Here is a 24,518-nt window from a genome sequence, read left to right on the forward strand (position 1 = left end):
TCCCGGGGCTATGGGGCGGAAGCGAAGGGAGACGCAATCTCCGTCTTCGACGTTAGTCGTCGTCTTCGCTGCTAACGGTAATAACTTTTAGATTGGCTCTTTTCCCTTGGCATCGCCGCCCGCCCAGATCCCGGGGCGTAGTTCGGAGCGAGGAGGACCGCAGCGGCGCAGAGACGCCTGGTGGCCCCTGAGGAAGGGACGGTCTCCGGCCGCATCGGCACCTGTGACTTGATGGCCCCTCCCTCTCTCCCTCAGGCGGCGGAGCGCCTCGAGAAAGGGGCGGAGCTCGGCCCGTGGCGGGGCCCGGAGCTCGCTGCTGATGAACTAGAGCTGCTGCTGCCCCACGTTCCAGTCCCTTTTCTTGCTCTTTCATTCTTTCAAAATATGCATTAGCATTTATCATGTGCAGGTCACCAGCCAAGACGTGAGGACAAAAAGTGAAAAACAATAGGCATGCCTACTGTTCCTTGATGGAACTGACAGATGGGTGGGGTTAAAAGACAATCAGAAAATCCCTGCAGTAAATGTAAGATTTTTAATTTGGAGAAGTACTTGTAAGGAAAAGTGTGTATTCTGAGAGATCTGATGTTAGAGGGGATCTGCCTTAATCCAAGTGTCAGGGAAGATTTCCCTCGTGAGGCAGACAGGAGCTGAAAGATGAGTCGCAGATAGTATGCCAGGAGTTAGCAAAGGCTTAGGGCAGACTGGACCTGTAAGAAGATAGAAGGAAAATGTATATGTCTACAAAGATGAAATCGTACTCTCAGGGGATACAGATAAATATGTCCTATTAATAAAATGCCAAGCCCTTAGAAAATTTTATGAGCAAAGTTGCAGGCAGGTATTGGATAAAAATACTTGCCTTTGGCTTTCTAATATGATTTCTTGTTTCGTGGAATGTATTGGGAAAGGTAAATATGTTCCCCTTTAGCTTTGAAGTTACTAACTCTTACTATTTTAATTTTCTTTCAGTTCTGTTATGAGTTGCTAAAATCATGGTGAAATGTTGCTCAGCCATTGGATGTGCTTCTCGCTGTTTGCCAAATTCCAAGTTAAAAGGACTGACATTTCATGTGTAAGACTGCTGTAGTTAAGCCAAGTTCTTTTGACTGTATTAAAAAGTAGACTGTTCCTACTTAAGGTTTCAGTTTAGAACTTTAGTTCCCAAGTTCTTTTCTTTTTCTTTTTTTACTATTTCTTTAGTTGTTGATATACCTTTATTTATTTATACTTGGTGCTGAGAATCCAGTGCCTCACACATGCCAGGCAAGTACTCTACCGCTCAGCCACAGCCACAGCCACAGCCACAGCCCCCAAGTTCTTTTTAAATAACCTTCTAGTTAAATTTGACACCTGTACACTTAAAAGTGTAAATTATAAGTAATTTAGTGTAAAAGTTTTAAGATAACCACCAAGGTATCAGAGACTTCAACAAATATCATCAAACTCATTTTTGCTAATGTAATTATTCTGTTTAACTTTGTATTTTCTTTAAAGTTTGATGTTTACATCTGAATTACAATCTGAATGAAGAATCTTAGCTTAAATATATTCTTTTCTATTTAGAAATAGATCAGGCATAGGTTGTAAAATATAAATATGAGTTCAGAGTGAGTGTTCTTAACTGCATTCCAGAATAAACCAAGATGAGCCACATTTAGTATTTTAGCCATTCCTCTGACAGCTATAGGAGAGAAATATAGAATTTAATAATTGTTCAGTTCCTAAAGGTTCATTTTGCTGATTTTGTGCCAAGCACCATACTGTTTTTCTAGAGAAAGAACTGCTAGCTACTTTGTTAGGTATATGGAAATAAAAAATAAGTATGTATACCCTGCTTTATTCCAAAAAAGATTTCAACCAGCTTAGAAAATTGGGAAAGACAAAATTATTGGCCTCCAATTGTCTCAAAATATTTCTGATCTACAGAACTTAGTCCTGCAGCTAGCTGTTCTCTGGATGCATTCGCTAAGCATTTATGGACCTGCTCTATATTAAATTCTATACTAAGCAATTTTCTAATGCTGACAGAAGAATGAATGTAAAAGGGCCCTATTCATGTGAAATAAATTCTGGATATTACTTCAGATAGGAAAAGACCCAAGTGATATTCCTTATCATCTATAGATGAAGAAAATTCTTCAGTTGCAGATCTTACTATAAGGTGCTAAATATCCATTGGAACTTTTCTTCCATATAATCTCAGAAAAATTTAAATGAAGTCCATTTGGCTACAGAATGGTTGGCAGAAAAATCTGGATATTAAAATTTAAGTTATGAAGCACGAATCATAGTTTCCTGAATATTGCAATTCTCAAGAGTAATAACAACCTAAGGAATCAGTTTAGCTACATACATAGAAGACAGATTTAATTCAGGCATATATCAATAGTGTTTGTTTTTTAAATATTTTTGTATTTTTTCCTAGATTCCCCACAGATGAAAATGTCAAAAGAAAATGGGTTTTAGCAATGAAAAGACTTGATGTGAATGCTGCAGGCATTTGGGAGCCTAAAAAAGGAGATGTATTATGTTCAAGACACTTTAAGAAGACAGATTTTGACAGAAGTGCTCCAAATATTAAATTAAAACCTGGAGTCATCCCTTCTATCTTTGATTCCCCATATCACTTACAGGTTTGTTTACAAGATGCTGCTTGTCATCAGTACTCACTTTCCATGGTACCTTGAAGAATTTGCACCACTCTTTGCCTACGTTTTTATTGTTTGCTTATTCATTTGAAGCACATTTTGGGGGGTTTTTAAATTTACAGAGGGCAGCTTTAGCTTTCACGATATATGGTAAGAATATTTTATCAGTAACCACTCATAAATATTGGTTCATTCCTATAATGTGGTAAAGTGGACTAACTTTAGGAATTGGCATAACTCTTTGTGTCTAAAAAGCAGGGGGTTAACTTAAGAAGGTTGAACAGAAATTCCAAATTAGCAGTCCTCTAGAAATCAAGAGCTAAATTACTTACAGGTCCAAAGTATACTTCCATGAGCAGCCAATACACAGAAATTTAAAGCCTGGATAGGACAAAAGAAAGAAAAAACAGGAGAGAAGGATAAGAACAGAGAAATAAAGGAGAAAAGAGGTCAAGAAAAGAAAATAGAAGAACATTTTTGTCTCCATGATTGTGCCATGGGTTAGCTGCCTCCTCCCCTCAGTATCTCTCTTTACATAGATACCTGAGAATGTACTTACTTCCAAAAAGAATGGACTGACTGATGGATTCAAATATGGAAAACTCAAAGAAGTATGAAAGGTATTTCCTTCCTGACAGCTAAAAATATTATCCAGACATGCACCTGCTCCCATGCAGTCTTGGTCACTCTCTAAAGCCAGTTACATTCAGTGCCTGAGTGATTAAGTACAGACTGCCTCACTTTCTTCCATGTTAGTAAATGTACTTTAATGCAATTTGCTTTAAAGATTTTTCCTACCAGCAAAGTGTCAGCTAGCTATTAAGTAAGATAATAAATAAGCCATAAGATGCTAACTCTTCAAAGACTATTTCCTTATAATAGATTTTTCATAATAGGAATTTACGTAAAGAAGCAAAAGATTAAATAAAAAGAATAATCAGATAGTTCAGAAATAATAATGTAAACACTTGGATGTGTAGCTTTCCAGTCATTTGGATGTATGTTTTGTATAAACTCATCTATATTTATTTAGATAATTTTATAGAATTTTAGTGTCCTTTATTTGCTTATTTTATTTTGTGTTTTTTACATTTATATAGTGTTTGCTGTTTCAGGGCACCATTCTAACCATTTTACATATATATTAACTCAGTTAGTCCTCAAAACAACCGCATGAGGTAAGTGCTGCTGTTATTCTCATTTTATCACTTTAGGAACCTAAGACCCAGAGAGCTGGAATGCCTCCTGTAGAGTTACACAGCTATAAAACAGCAGAGACTAGATTTGAAAATATACATTTGAGTTCTGGAATTCACTCTTAACTACTGTTCTCCATGATATTAAATACTTTCCCACAACAATGGCTTTCAAACTTTAGTCTACATAAGAGTTATCCAAGGAATTTTTTTAAAATACAGACTCCTATGGCCCACTCCCAGAGAACTTAATTCAGTTTCTTTGGGTTGAAGTCCAGGCAACCGTACTTTTTAACAAGCATCCCACATGATTGTACTGCAGATTATGATCCCATTTTAAGAGAAATCTATGTAGAATATCATTCTTTTTAATTTAAGTTACATATATGTGTGTGTATGTGTATGGAAAATGAACACACCCTAAATGTGTAAATCACCAAGTTTTCACAGAGTAAATATACTCATCAAGCTCCCCTCAGACAAAATACAACACAGAAACTTCCCTTATGGTCTTCCTGAGTCACTATCCTCTCAGAGGTAACTACTATCCTGACTTCTATCATTATTGGTTATATAAATGGAGTCCTACCTACAGGTTGTACTCTGGCTTCTTGAGCTCAGTCTTTTATGTGATTCATCTATGTTGCATGTGATATTTGTCCGTTTATTTTTGTTGTTATATAGTATTCCATTATATTAATAAACAAATTTCTCCGTTCTGTTGGTAAACATTTGAATTCTTTTTTTCATTTTGATGCCATTGTAAATGCAACCGTGAAAATTTTTGTTCATGTCTTTTGGTGGATTTATGTACACATTTTTTATAGAATACATGTGTAGATACATCTGTTAAAAATGAGACTTGCTGGATCCTGGGATGTGTATGTTTAATTTAAATAGATATTGCCATAGTTTTCCAAAGTAGTTTCACAAATTTACAGTATCATCATATAAAAGTTCCTTGGATTCCTCTTGCCAATATTTGGTAGTGTCAGCTTTATAGCTCATATTTAATGACCATAGAGCTGTTAATCCTGCATATAGGCACAATAGTTTATATAATCAAGCCTCACTATTGCATATAGGCTATCATGTAACAGCAGGGAAATGAATATTATTGAAGTGAAATTTTTATTCTTATCCTTATTTTATTGAACTAAATTCCTGGAAATGAAGTTGTTAAGTCAGGATTACGTAGGTTTTTAAAGCTTTGCTCTTGATACATATCTACAAAGACTCACTATAAAACTTACACCAGCCTACTGGCTGTGTCAGTGTGTCTACCCCCCCTCAATTCTTAGTATAACTTATTTTATTAACCTTTGTGAAAATTTGATAGGGGAAAAAATGAAATCTTAATGTTTTAATTTACCTTTGAATATTGGTGATTTCTACATTTTTTTTTCATGTGTTTATTAGACATTTATATTTCTTATGAGTTACTTATCCAGGTCCCCTTGTATCTTTATCTTTTTCTAAGCTATTCTTTGAAAACATTGAGAATATTAATCCTTTAGCTGATATTTATGTTGTAGCTACCTTTGTTTATCATTAGTTCTGATTATGGCATGTGTTTATTTTGTTTTGATTTTTCAATTCAAACTTTTTTATATAGTCAGTTGAATATAATTTCTTGTGTTTTATGATTTTAGCCTCTCTATCTTAAGATGATATAAATATTCCCTACATTTTGCGGGGGGCACCATATTGTTTATTTCAACCTTCAAACAACGTAAGAGGTGACAATTTCTGATACCAAACCATGCAAGTAACAAGAACATATTCCCTACATTTTTGTAGTTCCTCATGGTTTTCCTTTTTACATAAATTTTCAGTACATAGAATTTCATTGTGGTTTGTTGTATATAAAAGATATAACTGCTTTTCTTCAGTCTAACACTCTCCCAACTAAGTGATTTCAGCACCCTTTTTGCTTTTCTTAACTGCTTGATTTTTTACAATGTGATTTATAACCTTTTTGTACTTGTTTAGAATGTCACTTTCATCCTAAAGACATTTATGAACTTGATCTATTTCTAGATTTTTCTGTCTAGTTCTAAGAAAGCACACTATTTTAGCTATTATCACTGTGTAATGTGTTTTTATTGGCTGGTAGAGCTCATTCCTTCTCATCACTCTTCATTTTTTACAACAGTTCGTTTCCAGATGAACTATTGTGTTGTTTTCAGGAAGTCCTTTTAAAGTAATCTGAGTGGAATTTATTGACTTCTAAAAGCAATTTTCCATGAAAATAAATGTATTTCTTTCACTACACAAAGTTAAGAAATAAGAATTTGAGAAAACATAGACTGTCTCAGTGATTGTTACTAACTATTCTTAACAGGAGAAAAGAGAAAAGATTCATTGTAGAAAAAACTTCACCCTCAAAACCCTTCCAGTCACAAACCACAGTCACCAGCTTGTTGGTGCTTCCTCATGTATTGAAGAATTCCAATCCCAGTTCATTTTTGTAAGTAAAATTGCTTACTGAACTAATGTTAATACTTTCAAGATGAACGTGTCCTATCCATTAAAATCAGACTTTTTCAGAATCTTGGCAAAAACTGGGGATTTAAGTATTTCCGTATTTTTTTAAATATGTAATATCTCCAAATAATATTGCTTCCCACAGCTGTTGTAATTTATATGTAGACAGAGCAATATAGAAGTAGTTAATCCTTTGGTTACATAATTCAAAGAATGCTCTCACAGGGATATTTCTACCAAGAAAATAATTCTTAAATATGTTTTCTGTACGGAAATATCTAATAAAAATAGCTATGTCATTAGATTTCCTTGGGTGGGGGGGAAGCCATACACATATAAAGATTCAAGCTTACATTCATTTATTTGTCTATTGCCTTTTTATGTTACAGTCAGATCTAGAATATAAATTTGTCTTACTATAGCTTTATAGTAATTCTTAAAACCAGGCAATATTAGTTTTTATACTTTATTCTTTTTCAAAAGTTATTGTAGCTATCATATATTCTTTTTAGGCATTTTTATGTGAGTTATAGAATTACTTTGTAAATTTCTACCAAAAAAAAAAAAACTGCTGGAATTTTTACTAGTTTTGTGTTGATTATATAGATCCATTTGGGAAGAATTGACAATAATAGTCTTTCAACACGTGATCTCAGAATATCTCCATTTATTTAGGTCTCTCAAAGTTGTATTATATTTTTCAGTACATAGGTATTCCACTTTGTCAGATGTATCCCTTAGTATTTCTTTTGGATGCTGTTATAAGTGGCATTTTGTTTTTTGCTGCTAGAATGTGGAAATATAATTGATTTTCCTGTATTGATCTTGTATCTAGCAAACTTGCTGAACTCATTAATTATAACAGGTTTTTTTGTAAAAGTTATCAGATTTTCTAGAGATTAACACAGATCATCATATCTTCTGTGATTAAAGAGCATTGTAATTCTTCCTTTCTAGGATGCCTTTAATTTCTTTTTCTTGCTTTATTGTACCACCTCGAACCTCTTGGGCTATGATGGATGTAATTATTAAGACCTGATCTCAATGCCTTGTTCTTGATTTTAGGAAGAAGGCACTTAGTCTTTCACTGTTAAATGTGATCTAGCTATGTTTTTTATAAATGCTTTTTATTGGGTCCAGTGCCCTTATGTTCTTAGTTTGCTAAGCAGTTTTATCAGAAATGGTTTTCAAATGTGAAACCAACTTTTTATTCATGGAATAAACCAAGTGGTGATGCATTATCCCTTTTATATATTGTTCAAGTTCAACTCAATATGTTAAATTTTTATTTTTTATTTTTTTTTGGTACATACAGGAGAGAGATATAACCTGGAGTCTTTTTTTTTTTCTTCTTGTAATATATTTGTCTGGTTTCAATATTAGAATATGCCTCAAAAAATGAATTGGAAATATTGCCAACTTTTTCAATTTGCTGGAAAATTTTGTGTACAGTGATACTATTTCTTCTGGAAATATTTGATATACTCTTCCATTGAATCTGACTAGACTAGTGGTTATTCTTTATAAGGAAAGAAAACTTCTTTAGTAGCTGTGATTTCCAGTGAATTTATCTATTCATCACAGTTATTCATAAACATGTACTTATTACTCCTTTTAATACCTACAAAATCTTTAGTGATGTCATATCTCTCATTTCTAATCACTTTTGGTAATTTATTTTTGTTCTTTTATGTTATTGATCAGTTTGCCTAGAGATGTAACAATTTCATTGACCTTGTCAGAGAACTAGCTTTCATTTTCTTTCTTCCTCACTGATTTCTATTCATCTCTGTTACTTCCTTTTTTGTACTTATTTTAGTAAAATTCACATCTTTCTAATTGAAGTAGAAGCCAAGTTCATTGTTGAGTCTTTTTTTTCTTTCTAACGTAGGTATTGCATATGATAATTTCCTGCAGTATTGCTTTAGTGTTATTGATTACTCCAAAACTTTGATGTTCCACAAATTTCTTTGATTTTCATTGTCATTTTCAAATTATATTTTAACTTGTTACTTGAACCATGGGTTATTTAGAAATGTATTATGTAGTTTTCATTATTGAGAAATTTACCAGATATCATTAATTTCTAATTTAATTCTATTATGGTCAGAAGATGTACATTGTATAGGTTGAACATTTCTAAACTTATTGAGATGTATTTTATAGCCCAGAATATGATCTGGCTTGATAAATGTTCTGTGTCCATTTGCAATTGATGTGCATTCTGCTGGTGTTACCTGGAATGTGCTATAAGTTTCAATTAGGTCAAGGTAATGGAAGGTATTGTTCAAATCTTCCTAATTCTTACTGAATTTCTGTCTGTTTTATCTGTTTTTGAGATAGGGATTTTAAAATCTTCTCAGATAATTGTGGATTTGTGTAATTTTCCTTAGAAGTTGTCAGTGGTTTTTTATGTTATACTTTGCAGTACTGTTATCAGGTATATAAACATTTAAGATTGCTATGTTTTGATAAAATAAGCCCTTTATATTTAAGAAATGACTTTCATTTGGTAGAAGACCAAATTTTATCTGGTAGAAGACCAGGTCTGAAATTTACCTAGATACTTTAATACCCACTGTACCTTGCCTTATTATTATTATTCTTGTTATTTTTGAAGTGCAATATTTTTAGGCAGGATACACTTTTGAATCTTGCTCTTTTTATAAAATCCAGTCTGATCTTCTCTGCCTTTTTATTTGGGTTATTTAGACTATTTTTACTAAATGTGATGGTTGATATAGTAAAGATTAAATCTGTCGTTTTCTTATTTCCTATTTGTTCCTATTCCTTTTTTCTCCCGCTTTCTTCTTTTCTATCCTCTTTTGGATTAATTGAGTAATTCTATGGTATTATTTCATCTTTTTTTTTCACTCACAAGCTGTAACTCTTTGCTTTATTTTAGTAGTTGTTTGTAGGTTTGTAACAATACATCTTTACCTTATCACAGACTACATTCAAGTAATAGTGCATTTACATGTAAATATACATATGTGTGGATATGTATATGCATGTATACATGAATATTATGATAGTATACTTGCAGTTCTCTCACAGTCCTTTTGCTGTTGTTTTACCTATGCTATAAACTATGCACTGTATTGTTACTATTTTTGTTTGAACAATAAGATATATTTTTTAAGATATTTTTAAAAAATAAGAAAAAAATCTTATATGTTCATGTAGTTCCCATTTTCACTGCTTTTCAATCCATCTGGTATCATTTTGCCTGAGGGACTTATTTTAACATTATTTATGATACATGTATGCTGGTAACATTACCTCAGCATTTCTATGTCTGAAAACATCATTTTTAATCTTCATTCTTGAAAATTACTTTCACTATATATTTAATTCTGGGTTGATAGTTTGGGGGGTTTTGTTCTTAGAGCTTTTAAAAATGTTATTGCATTGTATTCTCATGTGCATTGTTTCTTTTTTAATTTTTTTAAGTTTTTGCTGGACCTTTATTTTTTAATTATTTATATGCAGTGCTGAGAATCAAACTCAGTGCCACACACATGCTAGGCAAGTGCTGTGACACTGAGCCCCAACCCCAGCTCCTCACATGCATTATTTCTAATTAAAAAAAAAAAAAAGCTCCTATTATATTTTTTTCTTCCTTTTTTTTTTTTTTTCCTCCTCCTTTTTGCCTTTTTGCTTTTCTTGGTTTAGCTTTGTCTTGGTTTGTTTCTTGTGCTTGGGTTTGTACTTATTTCTTGAGTTGTTGAAGGGTTTTTGTTTTTATTTTTAATCTGAGCTCATGTTTTCTATCAAATAGGAAAAATTTTGGCCACAAATATTTCTTCCTATCCCAACTTTCCTTTCTTCTCCTTTGGGAGAAAATATATATATATATATATATATATATATATATATATATATATATATATATATATATATATATATGGCTGTATGGAATTGTACTACTAGCTGTTCTTTTTTGTTTTGTATTTTACTATTACCTCTTTCTCTCTCTCATCCATTCTCAGTAGTTCCTTTCGTTGGATCTTCATATTCACTAATCTTTTCTTCTGAAATATCTAATCTGTCACTTTCTCCAATGTATTTTTCACCCCATACATTGTAACCTTTAACCACGGATGTTCTATTTGAATCTTTTATACATCTTTCACATCTTTACTTTTTTAATATATGTAATACAGTTTTTAAAATAACCTTAATTCCCTCCTGTGCCAATAATTAACATTTATATCAATTCTGAGGTTGATTTTCATCAATCAGTTTATCTGTTAATGTGGCTAATTTTTTTTTTTTTTTTGCTTGTTTATATACTTGGTAAATTTTGTGTGCTGCGTGGTGTAGATTTTAATTTTCTGAATGCCAGATATTTTTGTATTCTCTCTTCTTGAGCATTATTTTTGAATACAGTTATTTAGAAACAGTTTGGTCCTTTCAGATTTGTTTTTCTTGGCAGGATTAGAACAGTGTTAGTCTAGGACTATTCATTATCCATTACAGAGGCAAGATCCTTTCATGTACATTACTCAGTGTTCCATAAATCTTACAGTTTCACATCTGGCTACTGGTAAATAGTATCCATACCCTATGAGCTCCTTGCACTGTAATATTTTCTGATTGTTCTTTCCTCACCCTTGAGTATTTTTCTCACATGCATGTACTTATCTTAATCAGCACAATATTTATGGTGAAGATCTCCAGAGTTTTCTCTCTGGGAGGCATTCTCCTTTTTAGTACTTTCTTCTTAAATTTTAACCACGTTGGTATCCCTGGATATTTGACACTCTCTCCTCCACTCTGTCTGCCAATCTCTGCATGGGTTTCCCCTCCTCATACCGAGACCTACAAACTTGAAAAGCAATAAGCTGGAGCAATCATGAGACTCACCTCTTTGTTTTCCTTCTGTCCACGATAGTAGGATGACTTCCTTGCCCAACATCAATTAATCTTCAGAACTGTCTTTCAAGTCTTTTGGCTATACATTGTTGTTTTGGGGTAGGAATCAGTCAACTCTTTTACTTCATCTCGGCTAGAAGCAAAGAACTGTTTACTAATTTTAATATTAAACATCACCTTTTCAAAATTATAGTAACTGTATAAAATATGTGTTTTTCTCAATTTTCAAATGAAAATGGGGAAAAAATTTATACCCAGCACACTTAAGCATAACCATAATAAATATTGAGAGGAATTAAATTATCTCTTTAAAATACCAAGACCAGAATCCTTTCTAAATACCTAACACACAACTTTAGGACCTGCTCCAGTACTCTTTTCAAAATTCATCAAAAGTAACTCAGGGCTGGGATAGCTCAGTGGTAGAGCACCTGCCTAGCATGTGTGAGGCACTTGATTCAATCCGCAGCACCACATAAAAATAAGATATTGTATCCATCTATAACTAAAAAAAAAAAATATTTAAGAAAAATGAAGAGGATTAAATTATTTTAAAATAGTAACTCAGTTAAAAATTTAACAATTTAAATGCATATGATAGATAACAATTAAGCTTATCATTGCCAAACTTAACGAATGAAAGCTATGTAGTTGTAGTGTCATGAAGTTCATAGCAGATATGAACCCCCAGATAAGAAATGCTTCCCATCCAAGTGTTCTGTACTCATGTATATCTAACCTTAGGAAAAAGAGAAATCTAGGCACTCTGATTTTTGTTACTACCCCCATCCTCTTCCTATATTCTTTAAGCCTTCAAGTATCACCAACTTAAAGACCTCTACACTTCATAAATGAAGAAACAACTGAAGCCTAGTAATAAGCTTTTTTTTTTTTTTTTTTTGGTACTAATGATTGAACGCAGGGGTGTTCAACCACTGAGCCACATCCCCAGCCCTTTTTTTATATTTTATTTAGAGACAAGGTCTTGTTGAGTTGCTAAGTGCCTCACTAAGTTGCTGAGTCTGGTTTTGAACTTGCAGTCCTCCTGCCTCAGCCTCCCAAGCCACTGAAATTACAGGCATGCGCCACCATGCCCAGCACGTTAGTAATAAGCTTTTATCTTACTACTTGTGTGTATGACTTAATAACTTGGTGTTTATGTTTTTAGGAACATAGCTACAGTGTAATGGACAGTCCAAAGAAACTTAAGCATAAATTAGATCATGTGATCAGCGAGCTTGAGGATACCAAGGAAAGTCTACGGAATGTTTTAGACCGAGAAAAACATTTTCAAAAATCATTGAGGAAGACAATCAGGGAATTACAGGATGAATGTCTGATCAGCCAAGAAACAGCAAATAGACTGAATGCTTTCTGTTGGGAGTGTTGTCAGGAGAGCATAGAATGAGACTATATATCATGAAATAATTTCATGTTCTACCTAAAATTGACCTTGATACAACTTTTTAGAGAAAATTCTCATGTACCATCACTAAACAATATCTATCATTAACAGTACTTTGGATTCTCTGGAGCATTATGCATTATAGTTGTTTTCCAAAGACTTTTTTGAAGATGTGCAGAAATATTATAGTTATCATGTTTTTGTGTGACTTCTGACAGTTATGTTTTTACAAACTTAAATTAGTGCCAAGTCAGTATTGTAAGATGTTAAAATCTGAAGAAAATTCTACAGAAATAAGAAAATGACATCAAATTAGCTACATTAAGATAAAATAACAGGAACTAGACACTTATTCAGTGGCATCAGATTTTTAGCTTCAGACAAATAGGTTTTATGATAAATACATTGAAATTTTAGAAGTATTTTACTAAAAAGCAGAATTCATAACACACATCCATCTTGGATCTTTTTATAAGTCTCATTTTACCGCCTATACCACTGACCCTGAGAATAGCACCTGGCAAAGATTTGCTGTATTTTGTGGGCCCGGTGGCCCAAGCCTGTCATCCCAGCAGCTCTGGAGGCTGAGGCAGGAGGATCACGAGATTTGCTGTATTTTAAAATTATTAAGAGCCAATTTAAGAAGACCGTTCATGAGATCTGTTTTTCAATACAGTATATCATTCCTTCTCGTGAGAGATACTTTATGTAAACCAGAATAGTTTGAAAACCAAAACAAAAGGGTCATAAATTTGATCTTTAGATGGTTAGCTGCTTTAACAGCTCTCAAATTTTGCTTCATGACTTATTTCATAAAGGTATATCTTCAAAATCTGAATGCCAGAATTAGCTGAATACTTATAATGCTGCTTTGTATTTTATAGAAGGTACTATTGCTGAAATTTTAAAATATAGAATAAATCATTAAAAATAATAAATGGGTCTTCCAATGGAAATAGGAACTAGAGGAGTGGATTTTTTGTTCAAAGGCTTTTATTGAGAAAAACAGGTATGTAAAATAGTTTTAGAATAGCTTCTTACCAAATATACAAAAGAATAACTCTTAGCTATTTTCTGAATGATCCAAGTGTCAGGAATTTATCTTCTTTCCTAATTTCTTACTGAAACAACTGGAATTAAGAGCTGTAAGTACAGTGAATTAGGATAAAAATATTGGCCAAAAGTCACACTGTACTTTGAGGCACATGTAAGTGAGCCTTAAGTTCATGCTATAATAGTGAGCATTTGAGTATCAGTTGTTTTGTTGTGTTAATAAGAAATGAACTGCATTTTGTGCTAATTTGTTCATGGTAATTTTATTTGTGTTACATTAATATCAATAAGGATGTGGTCACTTGAGGTTTTTTTGTATTTAAGAATTTCTGTTTTAAGCATTTTATTTTTATATAGGAGTCCAAAATTTCCCTCTAAATCAGATTTTACCCATATTTGAAAGATAAGCATAATGCTTAAGAGGAAATCACTTAGATTTCCTCTTTTTACTATCTAAAATCTTTCATTACTTCATTTATTTTAATTTAATGAGTACTCTAATGAAATGTATGGGTAAAATCGTAGGTTTTATGGAAATACTTTGATAGAAATTGAGACTTTTTCTTTACCCTATTCCTAAACATATGAATTAAAGCAAGTGAGTGGATAATGACAAAAAGTAAAAATCGAAACACAGTATCTCCAAAGTCCATCACTTTACTGGCTACTTAGATTAAGGAAGCCTGGAAGACATTTTCCCTTTTTAGTCAGGGCCCTTACCACCTGCCACTCAAAACAAATACATAAACAGTATGTACCTTAGTTCTCTGTCCCACAGATTCTAGTCCAGTTCTTCTGGGAAGAACTGTCCTGTATGTTGTGAAACCACATCATCCCCCATCCAACCAAGGCTGCCCCAAGGGTTCTCATTGCTTTTTAAAGCTTGTAGTGGCCACTAAATCCCAGAGCACACCAATACTACCAGTTCAGCTTCACTACCAAATCAGAGTGAAGAACTTGATGTGGTATTTTTCTTCATATCAGGTTAAATTTCTGAAAATAGACTTTGGTTGCTATTTCTGAAATTTCTGAAAATAGGCTTATGGTTACACCATAGTCTTCATTTTGAAAAAAACATGAAATGTACTAAATATATATTTCATATTAATAAAAAGAAAATTCTTATAGAAATAATTGAGTGAAAAATCTATTATTTATTTGAAAAATAAAATATTTTCTGTAGTAATGTGTCTTGACTTTTTTCACATCTTTCCCTCCATCAATAACTCTTAAGATGGGTATTCCCAGTTGGATAACCCAAGAGACAGTCTTGGATCAGACCACAATAAAAACTGGCCATACAACCCCCACTATTTTAGACCTCACTCAAAATTTACAGACTTTCATGTCATCCAGTGTATAGGCAAGAGCAATAATATTCCTAGGTGTGAAACAGACTACCTTCAAAATCCAAAGACATCTATCAGGCATTTGTGCCTCCTTCAGAGTTGGGCATACAAATTCTAGTAATTTGTCTTCACTTTAGAGAAGATGTCTCAGAGTGTACCAGATCACTGGACATAACTCCCCCAAGTTTTTTAGATTTTTATTTCACTCTCTAGAGTATGGATGCTTTATCTAGGCCTCCATTTTATTAGTCACTTCTTACTCATCTCATTGGATTAACATAATCCAACCTTGTAGTAATCTAATTTTCTTTAGAATGTGTATCTGGTCTAGGTTTCTTAATAACAAGCAATAGCATTAACGTCTTGGGGCAAGACTACATACTGTTGTCCATTCCATGTGAATATGAACTGTTTCTGATCCTTTTATAGGGATCAGTCTAAATTTTGCAGAGGCCAGAGTGGTGAATCAAATTGAGTTATGATGAGGGCTACCACTCCAGCATCTTGTAGCCCCATAGCAAATCCACAGAAAACTGAAATAGGGGGATAGTATCCAAAAAACTGTTAACAGTAGAAGGCCAGACACTTGTCTTAGGAAGGCCTATGGGATTGCAAGGTTGGGGAGGAGGGAGTTGAATTTGGGGAGGGATCCCATCATTCCCTAACTGATAAGAATGGCTCACTCTACCTTAACTAAAAAACAACGTGGTTTGTAATTGACATCCGCTTGCTTTCCGGAATCTGGAATTTTGGAATGTGTTATGCAAAGTGTGCCTCTATGACCAGCCCCCAGGAAAACCTTGGACATTGAATCTTTCACACACTTCCATGGTATACACCATTTCATATAGTCACAGTTTGGTGCTATAAGAATTAAGTGTGTACTGTGTGACAACACTGAGAAGGGACTCTTGGAAGCCTAACATCTGATTTCCCCTAGACTGTTCCATGTGTTTTCCCTTTGCTGATTTTGTTTTTTGTATTTTTTCCCCTGCAATCCTAGCCATATATACAACTATATGCTAAATTCTGTGAACCTTCCCAGGAATCATCAAACCTGGGGGTGCTTGGAGACCTCAACACAGGTGTCCTTCTGGAATTGCTTGTCATAGTCTGCATTTAAAAAACAGAAGATAAATTAAGCAATCTGCAAAACTATCCAAAAACTTAAAATAATGCCTTCCTATAGTCCTGGCACCCTGGCACTATTTTTATTGGGCTATTCTTACATAATGTCTTTTATCCTAAACAGTCTTTAAAGTACCGTCCTCCCTTTTTCTCCCTGAAATGTGTATGTATGTAATCCTCCAAACATTGAAATCCATCCAGGTACCTCCAGTATGACACTAATCCATCCAAACTCCATTCCAATTGGTGGGATTTCACCTAGAGTTCTCAAAAGAGCAATATCCCTGCCTTGAGATGGCTCAAACAAACCCATAATTCATTCACAGCCCCCAACAAATGTCCTGGAGAAACAACTGTCTGTCCCCTGCTCCCATATCACTCATCTTTCCCAGCTGTGCCTCTGATCATAGAATTGTGCCTGATGCACAACAGGAGTTGGTGGAAATGGACGTGGAAGAAGAAAATGTTGAATCAGAGCCAGGAAACTCAGGAGCAGAAGTGGCAATTTGTAATCTAGGAGCCACATGGAAATTGATGGTGAACATTAATAACAGCAGATGAAGAAGAGACACTATGGACCTAGTACATTTAACAGTTCAATTCTCAATTTTCAAGTATAGGAACTACATTACCAGAGAATGTACTAGACATTGGAAAAACAACAAAGACCCAGTTGCTGTCCTCAAGGAGGATACAGACTGGTAAAAGAGTTCTAAAAGCCATAATCCAGGAATGCCAAGAATTATTATTTCAGGAGGATAACTTCTTGTCTTCACTGTGCCCTGCTTTGATGGACAACACACATACTCAATAGATTTATACCATTACATGTTGAAGTGTTTGTTCATTTATTTTTAAAACTTACCTTGTCAGGCACATGAAGAAGTATCTACTAAAATATTCCATGTAATAATCTATGGCATTGACTGGTTTCAAAGCCCCATGCACTATCATGAAGGATACAGAGATGAATAAGATGAAGGCATTCACAGCCTCTCTTTCAGGTCCTACCTGGGCAAGGGAATGGGTACCCATCTGATGAATGGGCTGGCTGCAAAATAAAAGCTATGAAACTAGCACCACAAAATAAACACAAAAGACCAGAAACATTTTAAAGAGTGAAGGCAGTGACAGATCAAGTCAACCTGAGGGGTACAGCTTCTAACAAAGAAGGCAGTACAGATCAAAAGGGATATGTAGGGTTAAGCTTTCAGTGTTGGGGGAGTCTTGTCTCAGGGCTTGCTTCTTCATGGAAAACAGGATATAGGTGAGGATAAGGAGGCTGTTTGATTCTTAGTGGGTCACTCTCATCTTGGGGGCTGTGCTGGAATGTGAGCGGTGAACTAGAACAGGGCACTAAAGTGAACTGCACATTCTGGAACCAGTGGATTCCACCTGGGAGTTCCCAAGACCTGCCTTCTCTGCCCAATGGCTGGAATGTTGTGCAGTTCACCCACAGCTCCTGGATGACTTCCCGCAACAATCCACAGGGACATGCAGCTATATCTCATACAGATATTGTGGCAACTAAAGATATTGAGAATGAAACTGGCAGAGCTCAAAACTCCACACTGAAGCATGAGTGTGTCAGCATGCACACCTGCTAAATCCTGTCTCAGAACAGGATTCTGTTAGCACCTTCATCAGATGCGAAAATAGACACTGGGAGTTGACCTGAGTTCAAATCCCAGGCAGGTCTGTTATTTATTTATTTATTTATTTATTTATTTATTTATTTATTTATTTATTGGTGGGGGTGGGGGAGTCTGGATGTAGAGGTTCTGACCATGGAAATGTACAAGGCAGCTTTCCTTTAGTGAGCAACCTCAGGGAAGTGCTTCCCACGTTTGGTATATTTTACAGTCTTTCCCAGGCACTCTTGAGATGACCAATGCATCCTGGCTGAGCACATGTCTAATCATAAGCAAAACATCTTATATTGTGAACATATGTAACCTATTGATATAAATAAAGCCAGCCACTCAGATGAGCAACTATTTTGCCACTTAGCCATTGCTGCCTCTGCATCTTCTGTCTCCTTTTGTTTTCTTTGCTGGCGGGTACTGGGGATTGAACTCAGAGGCACTCAACCACTGAGCCACAACCCCAGCTCTATTTTTTGTATTTTATTTAGAGATAGAGTCTCACTGAGTTTCTTAGCACCTTGCCAGTTGCTGAGGCTGGCTTTGAACTCATGATCATCCTGTCTCAGTCTCCTGAGTCTCTGGGATTACAGGCATGTGCCACTGCTTATTACTCATGGAATCTAATAGCTGAAATTCTCTGACCATTTACAAAGTAGATGATAATATCTTTGTTACTCAGTTGTGGAGAAAAAAATTATTACATATAAAACATAACATATAAAACACAGACCATACAATGAGCCTTCCATATATTGTTGTCTTTCTTAAATCCTATCCCAGAAACATGGGGAAAAGAGTAAGAACAGGAAGAAGGGCAAAAAGCAAGAGAAGAAAACACATTTAACAGGAAATGATAGTGGTATAGTCAACAGGGACCAGATAGGCTATTTGTGCCTTAAATACCCTTCCCTTCTTGTGGCAGTTCAAAAACAGGCAAGGAACGTTGTACTATTTAAAAAGAAATTTTTATTTAATCACCACTCTTACTAGGTATGCTGGTGCACACCTGTAGTCTCAGCAATTTGGGAGGCTGAGGCAGGAGTACTGTAATTTCAAGGTCAGCCTCAATAACTTCTCAAAAAATAAAAAGGGCTGAGGGTGTATCTCAGGAGTAAAATGGCTCTGGGTTTAATCCCCAATAACAAAAAAATAAATTAAAAAATTACCATCCTCCTCTCCATCCTCCCACCCCAACTCTGACAAGCTATGTAATCCATCTTAGACATGTTTAATTCATTCACCCATTCATCCAACTTTATAAAACACCTTAAATAGGGCTACCCAAAATGTGGCTCACAGACCAGCATAAGAGTTGAGGAACTTGCACCAGAATGCAGATCAACTACATCGTGAAGCACACTATTTAATTCAGTCAACATTTTTTTTCTATAAGTGAAACATTATGTTGCTTGACATTCAGCATAAAATGTTTATCTCATTCTTGGACCAGTCAGAAAAAGTTCACAGATTGGCTACTTTGAGGAGCGCTGTCTCAGAGTGGCAAGTCACTAAACAGGCAATATTTGAACCCACCTAAACTATGGTTTGTGGTCAATTGACAGCAGAGGAATTCCCGACAGATTTGTGTTGGATAATAAATTCCCAGATCTTGTGGCAGAGCTTAAGCATTTGAAAGGTAACATCACATCTGACTCAGCAGATCTGAGCTTCATGATTCTCAAAACAGAATTAGTTTTATTAAATAAAGAGTGAGCTGTACAGACTGTGCAGGATGCTAACCACAAATACTAGTGATGAGTACCTTGTGAAGAAGGCATTCAGCTATAGACTTGCAGTAAATGTACTCAACATTCAATTTCAGTAAAATTGAAGGGTACTGGTATTTATTTAAAACGTAGATTTCATAAAGGTACAAAATGTTGATAAGCTACATAGATGAAAGAATTTACCTCTGAATTTCTGGGGATTTTTCAAATTTTTTGGTTGCCACTCTTACTATGACACCTGTAAATGGGTCTGAAAAGTGGGGAGTATCTTGATTTTTGAAATACACATTTCACCTTTTGGTAGCCATCACATTATCTGGCCATATTTCCTTGCAAAGATAGGAAATGGTTTTAACTAGAAACAAAATGTGACTATCCAAAGGATCAAACTCAGCAAGGCACCATAGAGACTGATTAATTTAAGAGTGAAATGCAAATGTATTCTATAAGTTAAAACTAAAAACCATTTTAGCAAGTTATTTTTAAATGTACCTGATGGCAAAAGGACTCTGCTTGTGCCCAAAACGGGCTGTGTGAGGATTATTTGTAAGGAAATGGAAGGAAACCCAAATGTCCATCAAATGATAGCTGAGTGCATAAAACTATGATGAGTCCACAGAATCAAATAGTAAACAAGCAACAATTCCAAGGAAGATTAATTTATATTTATCAACATGGGGAGAAATTTAAATGGGGGGGAAAAGCACAGTTTATGGACAACTCAAAATAGTACCTCATTATATCACATTGCTTAAAACTCAGTTACAAAACAATTTCTATATCTGTGTATAGACATAAATGTCTACATAAATATAGATACATATATATGTATAACATATGTAAGTGTATAGAAGAGGGAATGGAAGGATATATGCCAAATTATTAAAAGTGATTACTTTTCCAGAGGGGTGCATATACTTCCTGTGAGGCAGAAAGAGAAAGATGAATGTGGTAGAGGGAAAAAAGAAAAATGGTAGGCAGAGAGAGAGGGAAAATTTTTCTATTTTAAAATTACAACAATTTGTTATCATTTGAATACAATTTATCCCTACCAAAACCCACATTGAAAGCTTGTCCCCCAGTACAGCAGTGTTGGAAGTGGGGCCTAGTGGAAGGTGTATGGGTCATGGAGTGGAGCCCTGAAAGCATTAATGTAGTTCCCTTGAGAGGGGGCTCATTATCAAGAGAACTGACTATTTTAAAGCATCCAGTCCCTTTTGTCCCCTCCCCGCTTCCATCCTTGCCATCATGTTATGATGTAGCATGAGGCTCTCACCAGATGGAACCATTAGATCTTGGAACTTTCCAGCCTCCAGAACTGTGAGCTAAATAAACCTCTTTTCCTCAGAAATTCTACAGTCATAGGTGTTCTGTTATAGCAATAGGAAAGAGACTAAAATAAGCATTCTACAAATTTAAACAAAACCATTTCAACTCTAAAAAACTAAGGGCTGCTTATTGTTACTTTCATCATTTCCCTGGGACATAGGCTGAAGTTAGTTCCAAGTCTTGAATTACTACCATGTCCTGTGACACCTGGATATTTTAAAGAAATCTCCCAAACCCCTGCCAGCTTAACTATTGAGATTTTTACAAACCACTGTCTGGGGAGGTGTGGTTACAAGGTTTTACTTAAGTTAGCTATGACAGGTGACCTAAAAGAACCTGAAAAATACCTCCAACCCCTGTGAAGAACATTCAGATAGTTTAACAACTTAATACCTCAGAAAACTAAAAACATGCCTTCTAAATCCTGCTGAAAAGTGTTAACACACACTCATAGAGCTAATCAGAATTTTCATAAATCCTCATATTTCTTCCCTTCCTTTGTTTTGCTTCAGATGTCTATGTTCAAGAAGAAACATTTGTTTGAAGAAGAAAAATATTATTTTCGGTCACACTGACAGCTAACCTATATAAGGTGCCAATCAAAGTGTTTACGGTTTTATTAACTCATTTAACCCACAACAACCCTGTAAGATAGGTAACTGTTGTCATTGTTTTACAGACAAGGACTTTTTTTTTTTTTTTTGACTTGTAATGTTTTTATTTTCATCATACAAAACAGATTATTGCCTAGAAGGCCTAAAAATAAATACTATATATGTATTATATATACATAAATATTATATATATCATATAATATATATTGATCTTGGCTTGGAGGGAGACCCTCATTGCTATACAAAATTACATATAAGAGGTTGTGAGGGAAATGGGAAAATAAACGAAAAAAAAAATATATATATATATATATATATTTACTAAAATAAGTTGATTCTGTATGCAGACAAGGACTTATCAGAGAAAAGTAACTTGTCCAAGGTCTCACAGCTGGTTGAATGATAAGGATTATGAGAAGAATTCCATTATTGTCCACTCAGATCTGCAATGCCAGGCCCAGAAATTTCAATTCACTCAAGGTTGAATTGTTGTGGATCTTCACAAGGTGTTGAAGGCCAGACTCCAATCATTCCATTCAGAAGCTCCAGCAAGGGCATGTGGAGGCCAAAGGATGAAATGTGAACTCATCCTGCGTCTGAAGCTGAGGGGAGCCCAGAGTTACTCATCACCACAATCTGAATTTGTCTGATGCTGCTGACAGGCACAAACAGAGTGGTTGAGCACTCAGGGTGAAGTCACCTTACCACACCCACAGGCAAGACACTCAAGTATCGTGGGTATAGGAATCTGTCTAGTAACCTGGTTTCTCCCAGCCTGCAGAAAGGATTCATGGAATGAGAAAAAAAAAATGATCTTGATCTTTGCTAATGCTTCACTCAATATAAAACAATGTTCCACTCCATGACTACATCAATAGTCTATGATCAAATACAAGAGTATAAAAGTTAATCATTCTTTTTTCCACTTTTTAATACTTGGCTTAATATAGAATTTTCATTCTACCCAAATGGTTATGTTTCAGAATTTGTTTTAGCAAACCATCTGCAAAATAGAGCAGGCACATGAGTTCAAATGGTGTTGTCAGAGTCTGGTATCTCTCCACTTTGTTAATCACGAAGTAATCACAAAGTCTCTCAGGTAGGTGTGTCTCCTGACAACTTCAAGTCCAAATGCAAAATGTGCGCTGTCTTTCTAGTCACTCATACAAATGTCCCAGGCCTGCTCTTGACGGCCTAATTGACTTGGCTTGTGTTAAACGCCTAAATCATGTGCTGTGGCCACAGAAATGCTATGTTATGACTGGTAGGCATAGGTTACCCCCCAATTCTGGAATAAGGAAAGTAGGAAATGAAGATTTTGTAGGGGAAACTTAGGTAATTAGAATTGGAATGGGTGTTGGACTGACAGGCACAAACATTGGCAGTGGAAATGAGAGAAGAAAATTGTCTCTGAGAGGGATGGTGGAGGCGCATGGCTGCAGAATGAAGATTTTTTTTTTTTTTTAGCAAATCTCTTCATTGACATTTGTCCAAAGGAATAAGGGGAACAGTAAAGAAGTATTTCATCCTTGTTATGATCACATGGTAGAGAAAGCTGCCTTTAAATATACAATTGGGTCTACCAGGAAATATACAGAATTATTTTATCATTATATTTAGTTTAAAAACTAAATTCTATTCCTAATCTTTTGACAGAATGGTTCTCCAATTCACTAAGAACCAAATTCACAGTGTTCATTCATATGCTTATGTACTCACACAGTCCAGATCAATCTACTGAGTATCTGCCATATGTAAAGCACTGTGAGTCACCCCCAAATAAATTATACCCTTGGGAGGTGAATCTTTTAAGCAGAGACCCACCCACTCACTCTCTCCTTTTGGGCTATTGCTCTATCAGGTAGGTAACTGTTGTCATTGTTTTACAGTTAAGGACTTAACAGAGAAAAATAACTTGCCCACACTAGCCCAGTGAAGTAGGGCTATGGAGCTTTTTATGTTTTTCAAAGAAAATAAAAACTTTTTCAGGGCAATTTTTAAAAACTTTTTTATAATATTATAGTTCCAAACAAAAAAGTGTAATTAACCCTAATGGCAAAGCCATGTATCACTATCAGACCTAAAAATATTTCACAATAATCCCTTAATATCATCAAATACCCACTCAGGGTTTCCCCTGTTGTCTTAATTTTTAACTAGAATTTATTTATTTGAAAATGAACCCAAATAAAGTACAAAGATTATAATTGGTTGATACCTCTCTTATCTCTCTCTCTCTCTCTCTCTCTCTCTCTTTTTTTTTTTTTTTTTTTTTTGATAGTTGTAGATAGATGGCATGCTTTTATTTTACTTATTTTTGTATGCAGTGCTAAGGATTGAACCCAGTGCCTCATACATGCTAGGCAAGTGCTCTGCCACTGAGCCACACCACCAGCCCTCTTATATCTCTTTTATTCTACATCTCCCTAACTGTCAGGAAACGTGATTTGAATTATGGTATCTGATTGTCCGGCCACAAAAGTGTTCCTCTGCTGGGAACTCTTGGTGCAAAGGCAGGAGTGAGACTGCCCAGTTGCCATGGTGACGCCCTGTTCAAAAGAGGTTCATGTTTGCCACAAGACTATCAGTCTTGACCCTGAGTTCAGATACCAACTGCCAGTGGTAAAGAATCATGAGCTTAAGTTGATAATTTTAATTGGGCCACTAGTCTTCAACCTTGGTCCTGCTTGCTTTGAAGAAGCTTTCTCACAGAAAACCCTTTTGATGTTAAAACCTATAAAATAAACATGCTGAGCTAGCTCTGGGTCATTACATCTCCCTCAGGGTGTAATGAACCACCTGGTCTCAGCTTTCTCTCTCTGTGTGTCTGTCTTTTCTAATCCCCCATCACCCCTCAAAGGGTTTCTAAATTAAGGGTGGTGCAGGTGGAAGCACCTATTTCCCTCTTTATATTTATATATTTTATCTAAGAATATTTTCCTTTTCTCTTCTTTTTTTTAACCTTGATGGTGGGAACCAAAGCCAGGTGCTCACACATGCTAGTCAAGTGCTCTACCACAGCAAACTGAATCTTTTGTGCTATAGTACATGAGCA

General features: G+C 35.1%; 1 protein-coding gene across 2 annotated transcripts; it reads left to right on the forward strand.

Moving 5' to 3' along the window:
- Positions 1–11: 11 nt before the first annotated feature.
- Thap6 (THAP domain containing 6) lies at positions 12–14,751 on the forward strand. 2 transcript variants are annotated; one of them, XM_076864318.2, is made up of 5 exons: positions 12–77; positions 973–1,075; positions 2,429–2,636; positions 6,192–6,317; positions 12,381–14,751. In XM_076864318.2, exons 2-5 carry the CDS (start codon positions 996–998, stop codon positions 12,618–12,620), a joined length of 654 nt encoding a protein of 217 aa, XP_076720433.1. In that variant the 5' UTR covers positions 12–77; positions 973–995; the 3' UTR covers positions 12,621–14,751. The 2 variants fall into 2 exon arrangements, with proteins under 2 accessions (XP_076720433.1, XP_076720434.1); XM_076864319.2 differs by lacking the exon at positions 12–77 and having other exon boundaries at positions 1,005–1,073.
- Positions 14,752–24,518: the final 9,767 nt, after the last annotated feature.

The sequence above is a fragment of the Callospermophilus lateralis genome, chromosome 8 (assembly GCF_048772815.1).
Source record: "Callospermophilus lateralis isolate mCalLat2 chromosome 8, mCalLat2.hap1, whole genome shotgun sequence".
Taxonomy (NCBI): domain Eukaryota; kingdom Metazoa; phylum Chordata; class Mammalia; order Rodentia; family Sciuridae; genus Callospermophilus; species Callospermophilus lateralis.